The sequence below is a fragment of the Balaenoptera ricei genome, chromosome 1, assembly GCF_028023285.1.
Source record: "Balaenoptera ricei isolate mBalRic1 chromosome 1, mBalRic1.hap2, whole genome shotgun sequence".
NCBI lineage: Eukaryota > Metazoa > Chordata > Mammalia > Artiodactyla > Balaenopteridae > Balaenoptera > Balaenoptera ricei.
The window spans coordinates 108,284,908-108,305,138 of record NC_082639.1 but is presented as its reverse complement, the minus strand read 5'-3'; the positions used below and the strand labels follow the sequence as shown (position 1 = coordinate 108,305,138).

The following is a 20,231-nucleotide window of genomic DNA, read 5'->3' as shown; positions in this document are numbered from 1 at the left end:
TTTCCTGAGCTCAAGAAAAATGCATTTACAAAGTATTGACCCAATGTAATTGCTGCAGAGCAACCACTGCGTAACTTTTTACCCCATCCTCCTGAGTAGATTTACAGTGATCATCACCCATCGCTACCGTTTCACTGGAAAAGGCAAGTTACTTGCATGAGAATGAACAATTACTCTAGCTAGTTCTTAACCGATCGACACAATCTGGTCCTACCTTGGGATTTTTCCTTTATCCTAAGGAAGAGAGCAAATTTACACTACGAAAGGAGTAAGTGATACGGAAAAGAACCATAACAGAAAATGAAAATAAATTGGATAACAGCTTCTTCCACTGAGAGAGTGGGTGGCTCTGAAAAGAGCCTTTGGAAAGTCAAGCGGCTCGGCGCCTCGTGCGAGCGCCGCATCCCGGCAGGAACTCACTTGGAGCTGGTGTACTTGGTGACCGCCTTGGTGCCCTCGGACACGGCGTGCTTGGCCAGCTCGCCGGGCAGCAGCAGGCGCACGGCCGTCTGGATCTCCCGCGACGTGATGGTCGAGCGCTTGTTGTAATGCGCCAGGCGCGACGCTTCGCCCGCGATGCGCTCGAAGATGTCGTTGACGAACGAGTTCATGATGCCCATGGCCTTGGATGAGATGCCGGTATCCGGGTGCACTTGCTTCAGCACTTTGTACACGTAAATGGAATAGCTCTCCTTGCGGCTGCGCTTGCGCTTCCTGCCGTCCTTCTTCTGGGCTTTGGTGACAGCTTTCTTCGAGCCCTTTTTGGACGCCGGGGCGGATTTCGCCGGTTCAGGCATAACGGCAAGCACGAGCTGCAGAGACCACCACGAACGCAAACACAACAGCCGCACCGAGGCTACCGGAAGCGACTCGGTACTTATAGAGGCTGTACGCAAATTAAGGTTCGGATTACGCCGCGTTGCGATTCGCGAGTTTTCAGTGGCTCTCTTGCGAGGGGGACGAGGTTATGTAAATGAGTGGATCCTGGTTGAGCTATCCTATTGGTCATCAGGACAAAGCTGTGCTGTAGCCAATCAAATTGCTCCGTAGACAATCGCCGTTCTGCCTATAAAAGGGTGAAGCGGCGCTGTTGAGGACGATTTTGTTAGCCATCAAACGGGAGCAGTTTGCAGTGCCTGTGGGTGTCATGTCTGGTCGTGGCAAACAAGGAGGTAAGACCCGCGCCAAGGCGAAGTCGCGGTCGTCCCGCGCAGGTCTGCAGTTTCCGGTGGGGCGAGTGCATCGCCTGCTGCGCAAAGGCAACTACGCCGAGCGGGTGGGGGCTGGCGCGCCCGTGTACATGGCGGCAGTTCTTGAGTATCTGACCGCCGAAATCCTCGAGCTAGCGGGCAACGCGGCCCGAGACAACAAAAAGACGCGCATCATTCCTCGTCACCTGCAGCTGGCTATTCGTAACGACGAGGAGTTGAACAAGCTGTTGGGCAAAGTCACCATCGCCCAGGGCGGCGTTTTGCCGAACATCCAGGCTGTGTTGCTCCCCAAGAAGACGGAGAGCCACCACAAGGCAAAGGGCAAGTGAGGCCGGTCTCCGGAAGCCCTCCCAATCCCCCTACTCGAAGGGGCACCTCTGAAATCAAAGGCTCTTTTCAGAGCCACCCATTTTTTCAAATAAAAAGAGTTGTTCCAGCACTTGATGCTTTGCTCAATTTCACCCTTCTCAGTAGTAGACGTGCGGCCCAGGGGTACAGAGGGGGAGGGAGTACCTTTCGCCCATCCTCTGGAATCTTTGAGTACCTTACCGGTGTTTTTGCTTGGGGGGGGGGGCGACGGGTTGTAAATCCAGGAGATTAATTAGCTCAGGTCAAGGTAGCAAGCCTCTTAGGCGCCAGGGTCGACTCAGTTCTAAGTACTCCGTCAGGCGACCCGCGATGCCTTAACTCGGAGTCGGATGCCTAGTGAGCAACTCTATAGTTGTTCCCCAGGCCTTTGCCCAATACTTGAGGTCTAGTACCAAGGGGACGTTCCCTCTCTCTCACACACGTACACGCCCGGTTCACCCCAGTCGGTTAGGGGAACGGACAGTTTTCGGGAGTGTGGCGGACCTGGAGTTTGGCTTAAGTGAGTCGACTGTCGCAAAGGGGGAAAAAAAGGCGCCTTCGCGGCGGAGATACAGGTCCCCACTTAGGCTTTCGGAGGCGGAGTCTTGCGCCGGGAGGGGGGCGCAGATAACTTTCCGATCCGAAAAGCACGGAAAGGCGGAAACAAAACCAAACCAAAAACCACACAACGATCCGTCATGCCAACTAAGCTAGGGAGCTCGGAAAAGGCAACAAGGCGTTCCGGGGGCGGCGGGGCCAAACAGAAGGTTGAGGTTCAATTCGGGAGCTAGAAAGCGTAGAAAGAGGGTTTCGCGGGTAGCGCGTTCCAAGGGAGCGAAGGGCTGAGGAGGAACATTCTGACACAGTTGCGCTCAAAACTGACTCTCACCCTGAAAGAAAGGAAAAACAAGGCAGGGAAAACGGTTGGCAAACTGGACAGTAGAAAGGGAGGCAGGGAGGCGAGGAGGCGGGGAGGCGGGGAGGCGGGGAGGCGGGGGTGGGGGGGGGATACTGCCCAAGCCAATCAGTGGCGCTAGGGCCGATGACGTCACAGCCAATGGACAGCCAGCGCGGGACTTTCAATTATTGTCCCGCCCAATCGGGAAAAGACTGTGCCTATAAAGACCGCTGCGGCGGGCTGGATCCCGGTTCCTCTCCTTGTGCAGCGTTGCGCCGGTGAGCTCGTGTCTCGTTTCGCTATGGCCCGTACAAAGCAGACTGCCCGCAAGTCGACCGGTGGCAAGGCCCCGCGGAAGCAGCTGGCCACCAAGGCGGCCCGCAAGAGCGCGCCGGCCACCGGCGGCGTCAAGAAGCCGCACCGCTACCGGCCGGGCACCGTGGCCCTGCGCGAGATCCGGCGCTACCAGAAGTCGACCGAGCTGCTGATCCGCAAGCTGCCCTTCCAGCGGCTGGTGCGCGAGATCGCGCAGGACTTCAAGACCGACCTGCGCTTCCAGAGCTCGGCCGTGATGGCGCTGCAGGAGGCGAGCGAGGCCTACCTGGTGGGGCTGTTTGAAGACACGAACCTGTGCGCTATCCACGCCAAGCGCGTGACCATCATGCCCAAAGACATCCAGCTGGCCCGCCGCATCCGCGGGGAGCGGGCTTAAGCAGTGTGCGCTCGGCTCGAGGTTCCATCATATCCAAAGGCTCTTTTCAGAGCCACCCACAACTGCACTTGGAAGAAGCTGTGCCACTTGTCCGTGCTCTCCCGGCGGGCCCTCGCATACCCCGGGAGGAGAGGCCGTTAGAGCGGGCAGAGCGTTAAGCTCCAACAGATAGGCTAAAGAAAGGCCAGGTATCCGGCCTAGTCCCCTGCTTGCTGGCCGCCTTCCGGGGTGTCAAGATCTTTGAGTGAGTTTGGTCAGTCGGCTTCTCTGGACTGGCGAGGTTGTCGCTGCGTTCTTGGGCGCTGCCAGGGGGCCCAGTTTCGCTTCTTGGAGGCGGCCACGGGTCCTCCCGTAGGGTCGGGCTCTTCTAGGGCGTCTTCTTAGTCGACCGTGGCCCAGAACAGTTATCTGTCCCGGGAGGGGGAGGGGGTGGGGTGGGGGGAGGTTAGACCAGGCGGAGTCACTAGGGGGCGCTCAGGATTCGAGGACTTGAGCGCGTGGGGGCTGGCCTTCAGGCAGTTGAGAGCCGTGCGCATGTCTGACCTCCTCACCCCCGCCGGAAAGGGCCCCCCCCCCGCGTGGCTCTCCAGCTCCGGAGGGAAATCGCCACCTCGGTCGGTCCCGCCCCGTTTCTGCCGGGGGAAATGTGGCATTTTTGGGGTTCAAGTGTCGGTAATTTGGGGCCTCACTCCCACCCTCTGCTTCTAATCAAAACCCGGGTGTTGGATGGAAGGGTGTTTGTACAGATCCTAAGGCCACTTTCGTGAGCTGGGCGTTAAACAGATTGCTTCTTTCCTGCCGAGTTCACAGTGAGACTCACTCTACTCCGTGAAGTAATCTCTAAAAGCTTCAACCTGTGTTTGGATTCTCTGCCCAGACTTGGTAGTGTCTCTACATGTTTTATTCAGACATGTGGGAAGTCGGTCCTCAGGTTTTGGATTACTCAGCGAAAGAACAGAAGTGGGGCTCTGAGTTCAAGTTTGGGGAAGAGATCAAACAGGCAGAACATGGTCCTCCTTTGGGGAGAGGAAGTTACCCACTGTTAGGAAATAGTGAGAATGGAGGCCTTAGAGATGATTCTTGTACCATTTGGGAGGTGGAAGTGCAAGGCCTCTAGTGGGCAGTGGCGTGGGGCAAGGTCTTGTAGAGCCCATCCCCACAGTTACAAAGGCTCTGACCCATGGAGCTCAGATACAAAGGCTGTACAGGTCTTAGGTGACACCTCTTCTTAACCTTCTCAGTCACTTATCTGAACTTGGAAAAGGCCAAGACTTATGTTTTCTGCTTTGTCTCAGCACAGTGCCAGGTTAAAAGCATTCATTATAGAGATAGTGAGAAATCACAGAAGGGAGAGGGAAAAGGAAGGATATTTACTTTTTGTTTGTTTGTTTGTATTTTAAGCTTTAGTTATGTCTTTTGAGATGTGTCAGAAAATGGGGGAGCAGTGTAGGGACTGCGGCCCCTCCTGCTACAGATTGCTGTGTGTTTCTGCTCCAGGGTCACAGCAATTTCCAGAGCATGCCTCTGGGTCTCTGCCTAGACCCTTATTACCTGCTTAGGCCCCCAATGCAGGGTGGATCCAGGGCCTGGGTCTGTACTCTGAGTTAAGAAGTAGTGAATTCAAGGGCTGTGTGGGGCACCAACTTTGCACCCGTCATCTCATCCATCCTCACGGTAAAACTTTCAGGGACATACAGACATAGGGCTCTCTGAGGTACAGCTTGAGGTTCTCTGGTGAGTGACTTTGTCCAGCATCTCAGGTTCAGGAGCAGCTGAGCAGACCCTGGAAACTGCAATTTCGTGTCAGGTGTCAATGCTCCACATCCTCTGCCTGCCTCTGAGATCACATTGCTTTATTTTACCAGTCTGGGCACCCTTAACATCCAGGAAGTCTTTCTGTATGAATCTCAAGGGAAGTTTAGTGGCATTTTTGATATCCAGTCAGGAATAGAATAAAATTTTGTGTTCCTGTCACTGTAGAGACCTACCCTCACAGCAATCTAAATTGATTTTATCACCTGCTCATGGGTTACACCCTGCAACTGAAAACCACTGCAATAGAGAAAATTACAAAGAATAAAGTAAAATCATCACTCAAACTAAAAAATTCTTACTGTTTTGTTCAACAAGAAGCCTGGCTGGGACTTCCCTGGTGGCCCAGTGGGTAAGACTCCGTGCTCCCAATGCAAGGGGTCTGGGTTAGATCCCTGGTCGGGGAAATAGATCCCACATGCATGCCGCAACTAAGAGTTCCCATGCTGCAACTAAAAAGGTCCTGAATGCCACAACTCGGTGCAGCCAAAATAAATAAATAAATAAATAAATAAATATTTAAGACTCGGCGCAGCCAAAATAAATAAATAAATAAATAAATAAATAAATAAATAAATAAATAAATAAATAAATATTTAAACAGAAGCCTGGCAACTGTTCATAGCTGGAAGCATGTATATGAGTTTGCAGAAATGGGAACCAGGTCCTTAGGCTCTGTGAGCAGACATGCACTGTAATGAAGGCGAGCCGTGGTAGGCAGTGGAGAAAGGTGCAGATGAATTATCTGGAAGGTCAGAGGGAAAGGTCAGTTTTAACCAAGGGACCCACGGAGCTCTTCTTGTAGGACAACTTGAGGTGGGGTTCAAGAAAAAGACAAGGAGAATTGTGAGTGGTGGCTGGTCCACAGGGTCCAAGGCCAGAAATGGGAAATGACTTTTCAGGGGTGGGATTTTGAGGCCGGCTTATTGGGGGTCTTGAATGCCAAACTGGGGAGGGGGTAAATTTCACTCTGTAAACAGTGTAGGGGGAGGGATTATAGAAGAGGAAGCAACAAAATTAACATACCTATGTAGAGATGCTCATAAATACTAGTAATCAGAGAAAGGCAAATTAAAGCAATAATGAGATAATCACTTTATACTTGATACTCTGGCCAGTCATGGAAAGTTGAATAATGCTAAGGGTTGGCCAGGATGGAGGGCTTAGGTGGTTGGTGCCCAGCTGGTGGGGTGTGACCTAGGGCAGCCATTCTGAAGAGCAGCCTGGTACTTCTTAGGCCAATTAAGGTTATACATCAAGGGAACCAGCAACTCTGTTTCTGGGTATTCATCCAAAAGAAATTCTCACACAGGTCTATCAGAGACCATGACAAGTATGATGGAACATTAGAAACAATGTGGGCATTCATCACTGGAAGAGCTGATAGAGAAAATGTGGTAGACACACTCCATGGAGCGCGCTGCAGCAGTAAGAGACAGTGGATTATATGGATACGTAACCATAGGACAGATCTTAAAAACATAGTCCTGAGAGAAATAAGGACATGAGATCTAAAAGAATATTATTTATGAAAATTTTAAAATTAATAGATTTTGCAATCACACATAGAAATTAAAAGATACTTTAAACATAGTAGAATGGTTTTCTGTGGGGGGTGATGGGGAAAAGATAGGGAAATGGAGACAAGAGAGTAAGAAAAGTGGGGAACGCCCAAACGGGGCAATGCCTTAAGCAGGTGGGTAACATAATCAGGGCTGTGTACACGGAGGGTTAATCTGTAGTGGAGGTGCAAAAGGAGTCAGAAGTGAGCAGCAGCCAAGGAAGGCGGCCAAGTCCCAGGCCTCAGGGATGTAGCAGATGAGAGGTGCTGAGCATGAGGAGAACAAGGCAACCAGCCACAGCAATGGACTGGAGGGAAAGTTTTGATGTTATCGCAGGTAGAAGATTGCCTGAACCTGGATGGGGATAGAAGGAGGTGGTTATGGCAAAAAGTAATCAAAGGTGTCTCGAGACCTTCCTGCCTGAGCGACTGGGAGGATGAGGCCACCATCACAGGAATAGGCAGCCTGGGACGGGGAGCTGCTGAAGCGTTCAGGCCACACTGGGTCAGAGCTGGCACCGGGCAGAGGCAAGTGGCCATGTCCTTCAGGCAGCTGGGATTGTGGATCTGGAGGCGGAGCTAGAGACCAGCTGGATTTTCCTATCTGCCCAGAGGAGCTAGAGGAACCAGTGGGAGTGCTTGGGAAGAGCTTATAGGGAGATCAAAGAAGGGGCCTCTCAGGAATCTACACCACTTAGGGATCTGGTGGGGAAGGGAAGCTAGAGTAGAGTTTTGTCCTAAAAGCAGAGGAAAAATATCATGAGGAAATTGGATCAGATGATTTCTTGGGTCTTTTCCAGAATCAATATTATATGGTTCTATTAAATAAATGTAGCAAATGTATTAAAGATCCTCAGATTATTTGGGGTTTTGAAATTTTAGACAAATATTTTAGTAAGATTCAGGAGCATCATAATGTATCAGAGAATGCCAAGTTATTTAAACTGCATGAACGTCAGTTTCTTGCTTTGAAAATGGGGATAACTACCTCTTGGGGTTGTTCTGAAGATTTGTAAACTATGCAAACTATATAAATGGTACATAGTAGGTATTCAATAAATGGGAACTATTACTCATTATTCTCTTGCTTAAAAATTAATTCAGGGACTTTCCTGGTGGCACAGTGGTTAAGAATCCACCTGCCAATGCAGGGGACACGGGTTCGATCCCTGGTCCGGGAAGATCCCACATGCCGCGGAGCAACTAAGCCTGTGTGCCACAACTACTGAGCCTGCGCTCTAGAGCCCGTGAGCCACAACTACTGAGCCCTCGCGCCACAACTACTGAAGACCATGCCCAGAACCCATGCTCCACAATGAGAGAAGCCACCACAATGAGAAGCACGCCCACTGCAATGAAGAGTAGCCCCCGCTTGCCGCAACTAGAGGAAGCCCGCGCGCAGCAACAAAGACCCAACGCAGACAAAAATAAATTAATTAATTAAAAATAAATAAATTTTAAAAAATAAAAATTAATTCAAATCAAAGGTTGGTATCTAAATTCAACTCCAATGGCCACTTCATGGTTAGAGAAACCAGAGGTTGCTGTGCCTCCTTCCATCTCCGTCTATTTTCTCCTTCAATCCTGCTGCCACCATTCTTGTCCAGGGCCCTATAAGGCTTGCAACAGCCTCCTAACTCATTTCAATTTCTAATTCTCTGTCCCCTTCAGTCCACCTTGCACACCTCAGCCAGACCAACCTTCCCAAAATATCACTCTCAACTTGCTCAAGAATCAACAGAGATCTCCAGGCTCTATTCTACTGTGTCTAATCTCCTCTGCTTGATTTCAAGGTTCTCCAAGATTCATCTCTTTAGGGTGTGGTGAGCCCAGCTGAAAAAAAAAACACTGGTATGGAAAATCACCCAGAGGATTGCCTACTGAAAAATAGACATATGTGTAGTGAATTCTTTTCCTTTTCAATTTATAAAATTGAATTCTTTTTAGCGAATTCTTTTCCTTTTCAATTTATAAAACTCTATTTTTTAAGATTTAACTAATATTTATTGTCTGCCATGTGCCAGGCACTATGCTAGCCATTTTGAGATGGTTTATCCCACTTCCTATATTTTTAAAACATTGAGTGTTTTTTATAATAAAGACTTACAAAGGAAAAACAAAATGGCTCATAATCCTACTCTCTAGATTACTTCTGTTGATACACACACACACACACACACACACACTAAAAGTGATACTTTACTTGAGAGAGAATCCAACAGTATAGAAAGGAATAAAATGAAAAGCAAAATCCTCCTCTTCCCAGTCTCCTACTTTATTTCCTCTTCATAATGGTAACAACTGTTACAGATTTCTTTTATGTACTTCCAGAAAAATGTTCTATTTATTTACCAATACAGTTCTATTTATTTACCAATGTTCTTTTAAGACAATTTACACAGAAGACACACTATCCTGCCCTTTGTTTTCCTTTTCCTTAAAAATATATTTTATCTATAAGTGAAATATATAAGTGAAAAAAGTATATATATATATATATATATATATTTTTTTTTTTTATATAAAAGTGAAAAAAGCAAGGGGCATGACCTTGAGATATATATATGAAGTCCTTCTATCTCAACTCTTACAGATATAAAAGTGCCTCTGAATCAATCTGCTTTATTCTTTTTAAAGGATGCTTTCATCCTTTCATTAGCTTTCATTTAATGGTTATTTCTTAATTTATTTACCCAGACTCATATTAATTAATATTTAAGTATTTTCCAGATTTTTGCCACTAAAAACACTGTTACAACTTATTATCCTTGTACATATAATTGGGGTACATTTTCAGTATATCTGAAGGGTTTTTTTGATAGGTATTGCTAAACTGTAAGCTTCCAATCTAAAAGTTTTGGTACAACTGGCTCTGGACATTAGCAATTAAATTTGGTCAGTTTGTTATTTAGTTCTGAATCTCACAGTCCCTCTTAGACAGGATGAGCAAAATGTTAAGTGTTTCCTGATCTTCCTGCAAAGTTTCTTTCTTAAGGCCGTGGGCCCTCTCCAACCAATCAGAATCCCTGCGCAGGGCTAAATTTTGTGAACTCACGATTGAATTTTCCTCAGTCAGGTTTTGATTTTGGATTTGTGTTTCTTTGATTGATTTTCCCCCCTCTTCTCTTCCTTTGCTACTTGGATTTTGTGTTTAATGGTTGGGAAGTTTTTGTATTCAGTCTTATTGCATTGTGAGGTGGTAGAAAAGGAAATGAAGGGCTGGTGGCCACTCGTATGAGAAAATTGAACTTTGGCAAAGTTAAGATTTGCCATGGTTCATATAGCCCAGACTATCTTCCTATCTATCTATGTATCATCTATCTATCTATCTATCTATCTATCTATCTATCTATCTATCTATCTATATCTTCTGATTGTCTGGGGTGCGGGGAATTGTACATTCTTATTTTAAGACATCCGAAGAATTCAAAATGTTCAATGACTATAACAAAAACCAACATCCATAAATCACTCAAATTTTTGTGAACATTCTTCCTGATAATTCTCTATACATCCATACATATTTATATATACTAGTAATATTCTGCATTAATGATAATTCTATCCTTTTGGCTCAAGTAGAGAAATAACATGTTCATCAATAGATAGAATATGAAGTTCGGAGTAAAAGGTTTCAAAGGAAGCAAATAAGAATGTTGTGAAAGATGACAGGAGCATCCAGTCTTCTAGAGGATAATGCTGCTATTCAGAGAAACAGGGAGCCTGGAAAGGAAAGATAAGACTTCAAACTGGTCCATTGTGAAGTCTGATTAGCCAGTGGGACACTTAAGTGACCATGGTAATGGAAGTAGACATGCAGACTGGGCAAAAATCATTTGTATACATATATCCTAGTGGAAGTCCTGAATTCACCCAGGGAAGGAAAGACTTGGCAGCCAGGGCTGGCTTACAGAGAGTATTTGAGCCACTCAGGGGTAGAAATGGGAAGGAAATTATTTCGTTAGCAAATCAGAGCATTGGGTCTTCCCTGGCGGTCCAGTGGTTAAGACTCTGTGCTCCCAATGCAGGGGACATGGGTTCAATCCCTGGTCAGGGAATTGAGGTCCCACATGCCCCGCAACACGGCCAAATAAAATAAAATTAAAAAACAAACAAGCAAAACAAAAAAGCAAATCAGAGCATTAATTCCTCACTGTTACAGATAGTTAAGAACAACAACAAAAAAGCCATTTATTAACACAAAAATATGCATAATGCATATACTGTAATTCGGCAATATTCACAGGCTGGATATGACTAACAGAGGATTCGGTCATGTCCTATTATAATAGTATTTAATGGAGTAGACGAGGGGGGAACAGGGATCATTATTAAAATCACGGTAAAGAAGATAAATAATGGTTAATTAATTAATAATTAATGGTTAAAGGACAAGATCTTGGAGAAATTTAGGAGTAAAAAAAAGAAACATATCCACTGATTACAAAATTCGATACTGTCAAAAACACAAACCAGTAGAGAACAAATGTATGGACACCAAGGGGGGAAGGCAGCAGGAGTGGGGTGGTGCTGTGATGAATTGGGAGATTGGGATTGACATATATACACTAATGTGTATAAAATGGATAACTAATAAGAACCTGCTGTATAAAAAAATAAAATTAAATTTAAAAAAAACCCCACAAACCAATAATATTTAGTAAAACAAGCTAACTACATTTTTTATTCATACTTCTTTTTTGCCCCAAATGCTTTTAGGAAATAAGCTATTTTAACTTTTTCCTCCTGTAATATTTTGTCCTACAAAAATTTTATTAGGATCATTCACCTAATGTTTTTCTTTTCCATCAAAGAAAGCAAAATTTAACATTATGGTAAAAAATTAGGGCAATATATACCCAGATTCTAAATATTTTTGTTTGATTTAAAGAAAAACTGTTACCTAGATCAGTCGTTCTCAAACTTTAATGTGTTTCAGAATCAACTGAAAGGTTTGTTAAAATACAAATTGCTAGGCCTCACCTCCCAGAGTTTCTCATGCAATAGGTCTGGGGTGAGTCCAAGATTTTGCATTTCTAACAAGTCCCAGGTGATCTGATGTTCCTAGATTAGAGACCACACTTTGAGAACCACTAGTTTAGATAATGGACATGTTCCCCCACCCCCTTCCTTTATTCTTTGGTTTCCCTTCAAACTTTTGATATCTCCTTCTCCAGAGTATCTCAGTGAGGATCAGATATATTCAATCTGCATTGCCTTTAAAGTTAAAAAAAAAAAAAAATCACAGTGATATTTGAAATACAAATGCCATCAGTTGCAGTTGAGATTTTGATTTAAAGGGAAGATGAAACATCTTGACCATTGAATCCTCTTATTTATTTCTCACTTGGACATCTTCACAAATGTTATTCTTGCCTCTCACCCCCTGATCCTCCCCCTCCCCTTTACTGTATCTCTTAATAGGATGCGGGGCATTCGGTTCCTTCCTTTTTTTTTTTTTTAAAATATTTATATATTTATTTATTTGGCTGCGCCAGGTCTTAGTTGCGGCATGTGGGATCTATTTCCCTCACCAGGGATCGAACCCAGGCCCCCTGTGTTGGAGCGCCGAGTCTTAACCACTGGACCATCAGGGAAGTCCCTCGGTTCCTTCTTAACAGTCTGACACAAGCCCGACCTCCACAGCCAAGCTTGCTCATTTCCCAGCAGCCAGTGACTTCTGTAGTGTTAAGAGTCCTATGGTAATCATCGGCTACATTTCTCATCATACCGAATATGTGCCACCATGTACTTTTGGGCTGTGTATGTTAGTATGTATGTATTGTATATGTATGTATTTATGTATTATTTTTATCCCCTATTCTGATAATAAGCTCTTACAGGCAAGTCTCACATGCTTTGACTTTCTGGCATTTCCATTGCTAAGCACCATGTTTTAAACCTAGCTCACCAAGTGTTTGATGCTAATGAGAGCTGCCAAGTGTGGAGACCAATAAAGCAATAGCTGGCTTATCTTTTGGGAGCCGACAGAACTTCTTCTGTAGGATTTTTTCTTGGCTACATACAAGCCAAATTTAGCTGTAAAATCATAAGCCTAGATAGAACACCAAAAAAAAAAATCTTTTACTTGCAAATGTAATAGCTGCAAAACTATAATTAGGTTTAAGGACCAGAGGCGTGGACCTACATTTCAATTCAAATCAAGGTGATTTAGAAGTGATAGTATAGAGAATGGCTTCACATATATATATAAAGGAGAATTTGCTTTTGCCTTGTCAAAAATTAAATTGTGCTTTCTGTATTGATGGTGGGTATGTTTCTGCCGGTCTCTTACTCTAGGCTATAACAGGCCCTAATGGAAAAGTCACATACCCGAACTGTTTCTTGAAGACTTGCTTTCACATTAAGGTTATATAGTTTGCTCAGATTTTATATAAGGTTCATACTTAGTTGCTTCTGCATTTGTCTCTTTGTAATGTTATCACTGAAAGACAAACCTCATAAGCTAAATTCTCCCTTAAATGTAGCGTACGCGTGCACGCACAGGCACTACTCTCAGCAGATAATTGTGAGGGGCCTTTAACACCAAAAACACAGGAAACCAAAAATACTTTTCATACGCTAGCCAGATAATTTCCAGATGTACTTCAGTATTGTATTAATGAGCTCATCTCTGGCCTAACAACCTATATTTGTTTCATTTTTGAATGGTTGGTGAGTGGATTTGGTTTTGCTAGTGCTTTTGCACCTTTCGAAGTGAGGAGACTGTAATGACACAGTTACCCAATGTGAGCACAGCGTTAAGCCGCCCAGCCCAGTCCCTCACTGTAGACCTGGTAAGTGAAGCCCCCACACACCACTTTCCGCAGTCTGGTCCAACGATTACAAATGATACACGCCCAAAAGCAAACTGAAAAACGCTTTAAATCGGGAGCACGTATAGCCTTTCAGGTTGGCAAAAATTGAGGCAGGCAAGTGAAAGGCAGCTTTTGGTAAGTGACTCGGGTTTTCAGGGCTGTTAGCACTTTTGTTGGGCATCGGTACCTCCTAGACTCCTGGTCCCACTACTAACCAACCCCCAAATTCAAAGTTACCTATACTTCAGGCAAGTGTCTAGCTCTTCTGATGACTGTGTGGTTGGCCCTAAAAAGGGCCTTTGAGATTGTCACGTAGCACAGAAGCTGCAGCTTAGCCTCCGAAGCCATACAGGGTACGTCCCTGCCGTTTGAGCGCGTACACCACGTCCATGGCAGTGACCGTCTTGCGCTTGGCGTGCTCCGTGTAGGTGACCGCGTCCCGAATGACATTCTCCAGGAACACCTTCAACACACCTCGGGTCTCTTCGTAAATGAGGCCGGAAATGCGCTTGACTCCCCCGCGCCGAGCAAGGCGCCGAATGGCGGGCTTGGTGATGCCTTGGATGTTATCTCTCAAAACTTTGCGGTGGCGCTTAGCGCCACCCTTGCCCAAGCCTTTCCCGCCTTTCCCTCTTCCCGACATAGCAGATGAGGTCTGAAAACACCTTTGAGACAAGCAAGGTCGGCTTTTCCCCTGATATACAAGAGTAGCGGACCAGATTGAAAACCGAAAGCGCGCGGGCGGGAAGCTGTCCAAATGGGCCCAGCCCGCTCGACATTTCGTCATTTCTTTTCTGCTGTTTCCCTATCCCTCCTTCACCCTCCACAGCTCCCTCTAATGGACTCTCACCGTTTATTTTTATTTATTTATTTAACTTATTTATTTCTGAAGTATAGTTGACTTACAATTTTATATCAGTTTCAAGTGTATCGACAGCGATTCAATATTCTTATAAATTAGACTCCGTTTAGTTATTATAAAATACCAGTTACATTCTCTGTGCGGTACGATATATTCTTCTAGCTTATTTTATACACAGTAGTTTGTATCTCTTAATCCCCTACTCTTATATTGCGCCTCCCCCCTCGGACTCCAATCTTTTAAAAGATCTATTTGCCAGAGTCCCCGGGAGAATTCGGATCCCAGCTTCCGGATCCCGTCTCTGTTTTCGCCTCTGTCTCTCTCCCTGTGTGCCCCCAGAAGGCATTAAATTTAGGCTAGGAAGAAAGGAATAGTGGAGATGACCAGAGGAAGAGCAAATGGAATCCAGAGACGGAAAGGAGAACAGAGCACCAGCGCCGCGTACAACACCGACAGAAGGATCCCAGGCTTCGGAACCACGGTTACATAAAACTGCAGCAAAGGCGTTTCCCACAATTAGACTGACAAACCCGGTAGGCGATCTCAAGAGCAGCGGCACCTTGGATGTGCGTGGAGGGGGAAGCAGGGAGAGCGCCGTAATTCCCGAGTCTCGTCTCTGTTTTGTTGATATGAGGCATGGAGTTTCACCTCATCTAGGAGAAATCAGATCCTAGGAAAATTGGTCTGTATACTGCAAGACTTCTAACATGGAGGTCAGTGAATCCAACTCACTGTCATCCAGAGCTCTGCTGAAAGAAGCAATATATATATAGAAAGAAGACTGAAGGGCCTCTGTACCTCCGTTTCTACAGATCCTCTAAATCCGGCCCTTGTTTTCAGCCAGAATTCAGTGCCCAAATTGAGGCCCTACATGGAGCTAGCAAAGTTTGCTGGATTGGGTTTCACAAGAGGACATCTGCTCCATATTGAGAGTCATTACCAGAAACTTCCTTATGAAATCGGGGTTCTACTGATAACACGTTCATTACCAGGGCCTTCTGTAGAATACAGGAGGAGATGTGGTTTCTGCATCAGAAATAATTATGTTTTTTTCTGAGACATTATTATTTTTTTGATATCTTTAAAAAAATAACGACAACAAAAAACAACTTATGTTCCTTCTTTCAGCTCTCCTTTAGCTCAACCTTCTATATGCTAATGAATCTTAAATCTATATCTTTATCCAAACTTCCAGGCTCCAGACATGTAGATTCTCCTGGTTGTTCTTTAGTCATTTTAAACTCAAAATCTCCAAAAATCAAAATGTTTAAACTTAAAATCTCCAAGGTATGAATCTCGTGGGGGCTGAGGGAATATATTCTCCTCCCCCCATCCCATAAGAATGGGGTTCTCTCTCTGCTCTTTGGATGGTGCCACCATGCATCACATGCCTAAATCAACACCCTGGAATTCACAATAGATGTTGAAGGGTAGTAGCATATGCCACCCCAAAACATGACTGTAGGAATTCAGGACATGCTACCTCAAAATATGCTGCTTTGGTGTATTGATTATTTTGAGCCGTAATACTTTGAAAAACAGCAAATGCAGGGACAGACTTTCTTTGAACTCCCCTTATCTGCCTAAAGACAGATCCTTGGAAAGGAACTCAATTGACAGAAATCCCGTCCCCAGGTGGTTTCATCAACCAGGGAAGATTGACTCTTGTCACAGGAGAGGAGACTAGAAGTCAACACCACACTCAAACTTTGTCACAAAGTATCATACCTCCCATCTATTCTAAGGGTCCATTCATCTTTCCTAAAAATCATTTACTCTCCCTAAGAGGCCTACCTGACCCCTCTTTCCTGTTAATCTTTGCTAATTTTCAGACCCAGCCAGGGACCCTAAGGGGGTTCAAGGAAAAATTTTCCTCCCCTACACAACCCCTCACTGTACAGTATAGGCAGTAGTGTTAAGGACTGGTAGAAAAGAGGAAGTGTTTATCAATGAGTAGGACGTTGGGGGAATGAGTTTAGCTCAGAATGGGGTAAGAAAAAAAGCTCAGAATCATGGCTTCTCAATTTGGTCTAGGGCTGCAGGCCACTCAAAATGAAAGGGAAGAAGGCACATGGCCTGACTAACCCACAAACCAAAGATTCAGTCTCAAAATGGGGTACTTGAAGCCCTGGCGGTGCTTGACGTCAAAAACTAAACACAGATTGTCTTTCTGAAACATATATTTTAATTTAGTTCACTACTTTTGTATTAAAAAGAAACACATGTGCATACAAAACATTATATGCCTAATAATTCACTTACTAACATTTTCTTTTGCCTGTTTATTCCCTATGGTAAAATTTAAGCTTCTCATCACTGTTTTCTTCCCCTCCTCAGTACTAAATAGTGAAATTTCAGTGCTGTCTCAAAACTGCAGATTCTTATTATTTCTGATGAAAGAAACTTAAGAAATATTAAAGGAGAAAAATATTCCCTCTTCCTCACAGCTGCAGCAAAGCAGAGGTTCTTCTTTTTTTTTAAATTAATTAATTAATTAATTAATTAATTGTTGGGGCTTCCCTGGTGGCGCAGTGGTTGAGAGTCTGCCTGCCAATGCAGGGGACACGGGTTCGAGCCCTGGTCTGGGAAGATCCCACATGCCGCGGAGCGACTGGGCCCGTGAGCCACAACTACTGAGCCTGCGCATCTGGAGCCTGTGCTCCGCAACAAGAGAGGCCGCGACGGTGAGAGGCCCGCGCACCGCGATGAAGAGTGGCCCCCACTCTCCACAACTGGAGAAAGCCCACGCACAGAAACGAAGACCCAACACAGCCAAAAATAAATAAATTAATTAATTTAAAAAAAAAAAAAAAAAAAATTAATTAATTGTTGGCTGTGTTGGGTCTTCGTTTCTGTGCGAGGACTTTCTCTAGTTGCGGCAAGCGGGGGCCACTCTTCATAGCGGTGCGCGGGCCTCTCACTGTCGTGGCCTCTCTTGCTGCGGAGCACAGGCTCCAGATGCGCAGGCTCAGTAGTTGTGGCTCACGGGCCTAGTTGCTCCGCAGCATGTGGGATCTTCCCAGACCAGGACTTGAACCCGTGTCCCCTGCATTAGCAGACAGATTCTCAACCACTGCGCCACCAGGGAAGCCCAAGAGGTTCTTCTTTATTATAAACTTGCTTCTGATAAAGTGGTGTATTGAGAATGCTCACAGGAGTATCACTCTATTGCCCAATGTGGAGAATAGGTGAAGTTGAACTAATATGAATCAGAATTCTGTTATTAAAGGTGACTTCTAAGGCAACCATATATCAGATTGTTATATTCAGAGAAATGTTACCTATGACCCATAATGATATACTATTCTGATAATCTTATTTGATTTGTTGCCCCGGAGTTAATATTTAAATTGGCATCACTGTTTTTGAGTAGAAATTCTTATTCAATTTCTTTATTAAGCCAGAGGAAGACTCTTGGAATTTTCTTATTCTCTACATTATAAAGGTAATATATGTCCCATTACTGTTAGATTCTATATAAATAGCTTGAGAATCTTTTTCTTGTTTAAATGAACACATCCATACAGCTTGGCCAAGAGTGCATACACTAAAAAAAAAAAAAAGAACATTTCAAAGAAATGTGTCATTTGTTTGGGCAGCTTTTGGACTGTCATCGACACCTGCCCTGGGGTAGTTTCCTCTTCTGATGGGAATAGTTCAGTTGAGTAATTCGATCGTATGTTGTGAAGATTCTTCAGTGCTTTAAAATATACTCCAAGCCTGATGAAACTGGAAATCCATTATAATTTCATTCTTTTGCTTTAGTATATTATGCAGGCCTTGTTGCTTATCCAGGATGAGCCATAACTTCTTTGAGACTCAGTTTAATTATCTGTAAAATGAGGAAAATAACATCTATTTCACAGAGTTGGGATTAAATGAGATAGTGTATGTAGAGAGCTTTACAATACTGAGTAGTGCTCTGTATATGTAAGACATCATTACAAAACCACCACAGGAGGGGGTAACAGTTGTTCACATCAGCTACACTTTTGTGCTGACATTTTGGCTCTTCTCCCTAGAGCAGGAGATTGCTGCTGCCTAAGGAGACTTCTAATATGAATCGGAATTCTCTTATTAAAGGTGACTTCTAAGGCAACCATACATCACAGATTGTTATAAAGGTAAGTTTCTATCTTGTGTTTAATTTTCAGGAAATCCTTTCAAAATCACTTTTATTTTATTTTGACTTCAGGAAGATGGTCATTCATACTGACACCATAGAGGTAAGTTTTGAGCCTCTTGGGGCTGCTTTTGTTCTCAGGCTTGAGATTTTATAAGATTTGGATGCAGTAATGTTTTTCTAATCAAATAAGCATATGAGTAAAAGTTTTTATGTCAGTTATTACAATTTAAAGCGTTGGTAACCTTACATAACTGCTGTTTTATTACATGTAATTTTCCGAGAAATTCTTCAAAGCATATGAAATAAAAGGCAAAGGATCTTCAATTTCCTTACAGAGAATAGAAAAGATATGAAACTTTAAGCATCAGAAAACACTTTATTGAAGAAAATATGCTAGCAACTCAGTAATCAACGAAAAACTTATTTGTTTTCACACTTTAAATTTAAATCTGACTGATAAGCAACTTTATTTAAAACTCTTCACCACTGTAAAGGAGAAATTAATATTTCTGGTCTTATCATCCGTTACTTAAAGCGTTCCATCTATAGGACCAAATTAGCCATTGATGGATTGAGGAGGAGGAAACCGCATTCCAAGGGGAAAAGGCTGAAGGCTCTACTCTGTAAATTGGTACCGGTCAGCACGCAGCTTTGGCAGAGATCCGAATCAGGTAAACGTTAAGTTTAGTTTTTGGTTCCTTTAACCACATATTTTGTTGAACCTCAGTCATAATGTAACTCTAACTTGCTTGGCTCAGTGTCAGGAGCTAAATAAATGTTAGCTATGGGAGAGGAGTTACAGTAACTAGTAAGTAGAAATGCAGGCTGAAACCTAGGGCATGCTTGTATTTCGAAAGAACCTGCTAATATATAAATCCCAAGCGTGTAAAAACACTTTATAAATTACTCTTACAAACGTTACAGCAGTTTAAAGAAAAGGTCTGAAAAAAAAAAAATCTGTGATCGGTAAGATGAAAAGTACTGGAAAGGGGAGGTTATAAAAGATTAGCATAACAATCTTCTGCCCAGTAAATAGGATTGATTTCTATCCAATGAGATTACATTTTCGGAAATTCCTAGTTTTTCTGGCCCAATCAAGACGAGGCTATGTCTATAAATAAGACTGCCTAGGGGCCGCTGAATAAAACGAGTGAGATATCATGGCCCGTACGAAGCAGACTGCCCGCAAGTCGACCGGTGGCAAGGCCCCGCGGAAGCAGCTGGCCACCAAGGCGGCCCGCAAGAGCGCGCCGGCCACTGGCGGCGTTAAGAAGCCGCATCGCTACCGGCCGGGCACCGTGGCCCTGCGCGAGATCCGGCGCTACCAGAAGTCGACCGAGCTGCTGATCCGCAAGCTGCCCTTCCAGCGGCTGGTGCGCGAGATCGCGCAGGACTTCAAGACTGACCTGCGCTTCCAGAGCTCCGCCGTGATGGCGCTGCAGGAGGCGAGCGAGGCCTATCTGGTGGGGCTGTTTGAAGACACGAACCTGTGCGCCATCCACGCCAAGCGAGTGACCATCATGCCCAAAGACATCCAGCTGGCCCGCCGCATCCGCGGGGAGCGGGCTTAAGGCACGCGTTTTAAACTAGACGATCTAAAGGCTCTTTTCAGAGCCACCCATGTTTTCATAAAGAGCAGCTGTGCCAGCTTTAAGCTTGGTGAGTTCCTAATGCACAAGTGTTAAGGGTAAAGTGGGTCGGGGAGTCTCGCCCGTGTTGGGTGGTGAGGTTATGGAGTTAAGGCAGACAGACGCTAGAGGGAGCACCAGAGGCAAGGTCTGGGTCGTGTCGGTCAAGTACTGCTTTTACTTGCTGGCTTGATTTCTTAGTCCAGAGCGCCAACCTTGCTAAACTTTGCAAGAGGATAAAATCTGCTCTACCAG

General features: G+C 44.7%; 4 protein-coding genes across 4 annotated transcripts; 2 read left to right on the top strand and 2 right to left on the bottom strand.

The window, feature by feature from the left end:
- Nucleotides 1–291: 291 nt before the first annotated feature.
- On the bottom strand, nt 292–855 carry LOC132370056 (histone H2B type 2-E-like). The gene has a single exon (XM_059929790.1). The coding sequence runs from the start codon at nt 795–797 to the stop codon at nt 417–419; it is 381 nt and encodes a 126-aa protein (XP_059785773.1). The 5' UTR covers nt 798–855; the 3' UTR covers nt 292–416.
- A 234-nt stretch (nt 856–1,089) lies between these two features.
- On the top strand, nt 1,090–1,650 carry LOC132370041 (histone H2A type 2-A). Its single transcript, XM_059929765.1, has one exon. It carries the CDS (start codon nt 1,148–1,150, stop codon nt 1,538–1,540), a length of 393 nt encoding a protein of 130 aa, XP_059785748.1. The 5' UTR covers nt 1,090–1,147; the 3' UTR covers nt 1,541–1,650.
- Nucleotides 1,651–2,758: 1,108 nt separating this feature from the next.
- LOC132364682 (uncharacterized) lies at nt 2,759–19,929 on the top strand. Its single transcript, XM_059920701.1, has 3 exons — nt 2,759–3,168; nt 7,510–7,538; nt 19,504–19,929. Exons 1-3 carry the CDS (start codon nt 2,759–2,761, stop codon nt 19,917–19,919), a joined length of 855 nt encoding a protein of 284 aa, XP_059776684.1. The 3' UTR covers nt 19,920–19,929.
- LOC132370059 (histone H4) lies at nt 13,661–14,003 on the bottom strand. Its single transcript, XM_059929804.1, has one exon. It carries the CDS (start codon nt 14,001–14,003, stop codon nt 13,692–13,694), a length of 312 nt encoding a protein of 103 aa, XP_059785787.1. The 3' UTR covers nt 13,661–13,691.
- Nucleotides 19,930–20,231: the final 302 nt, after the last annotated feature.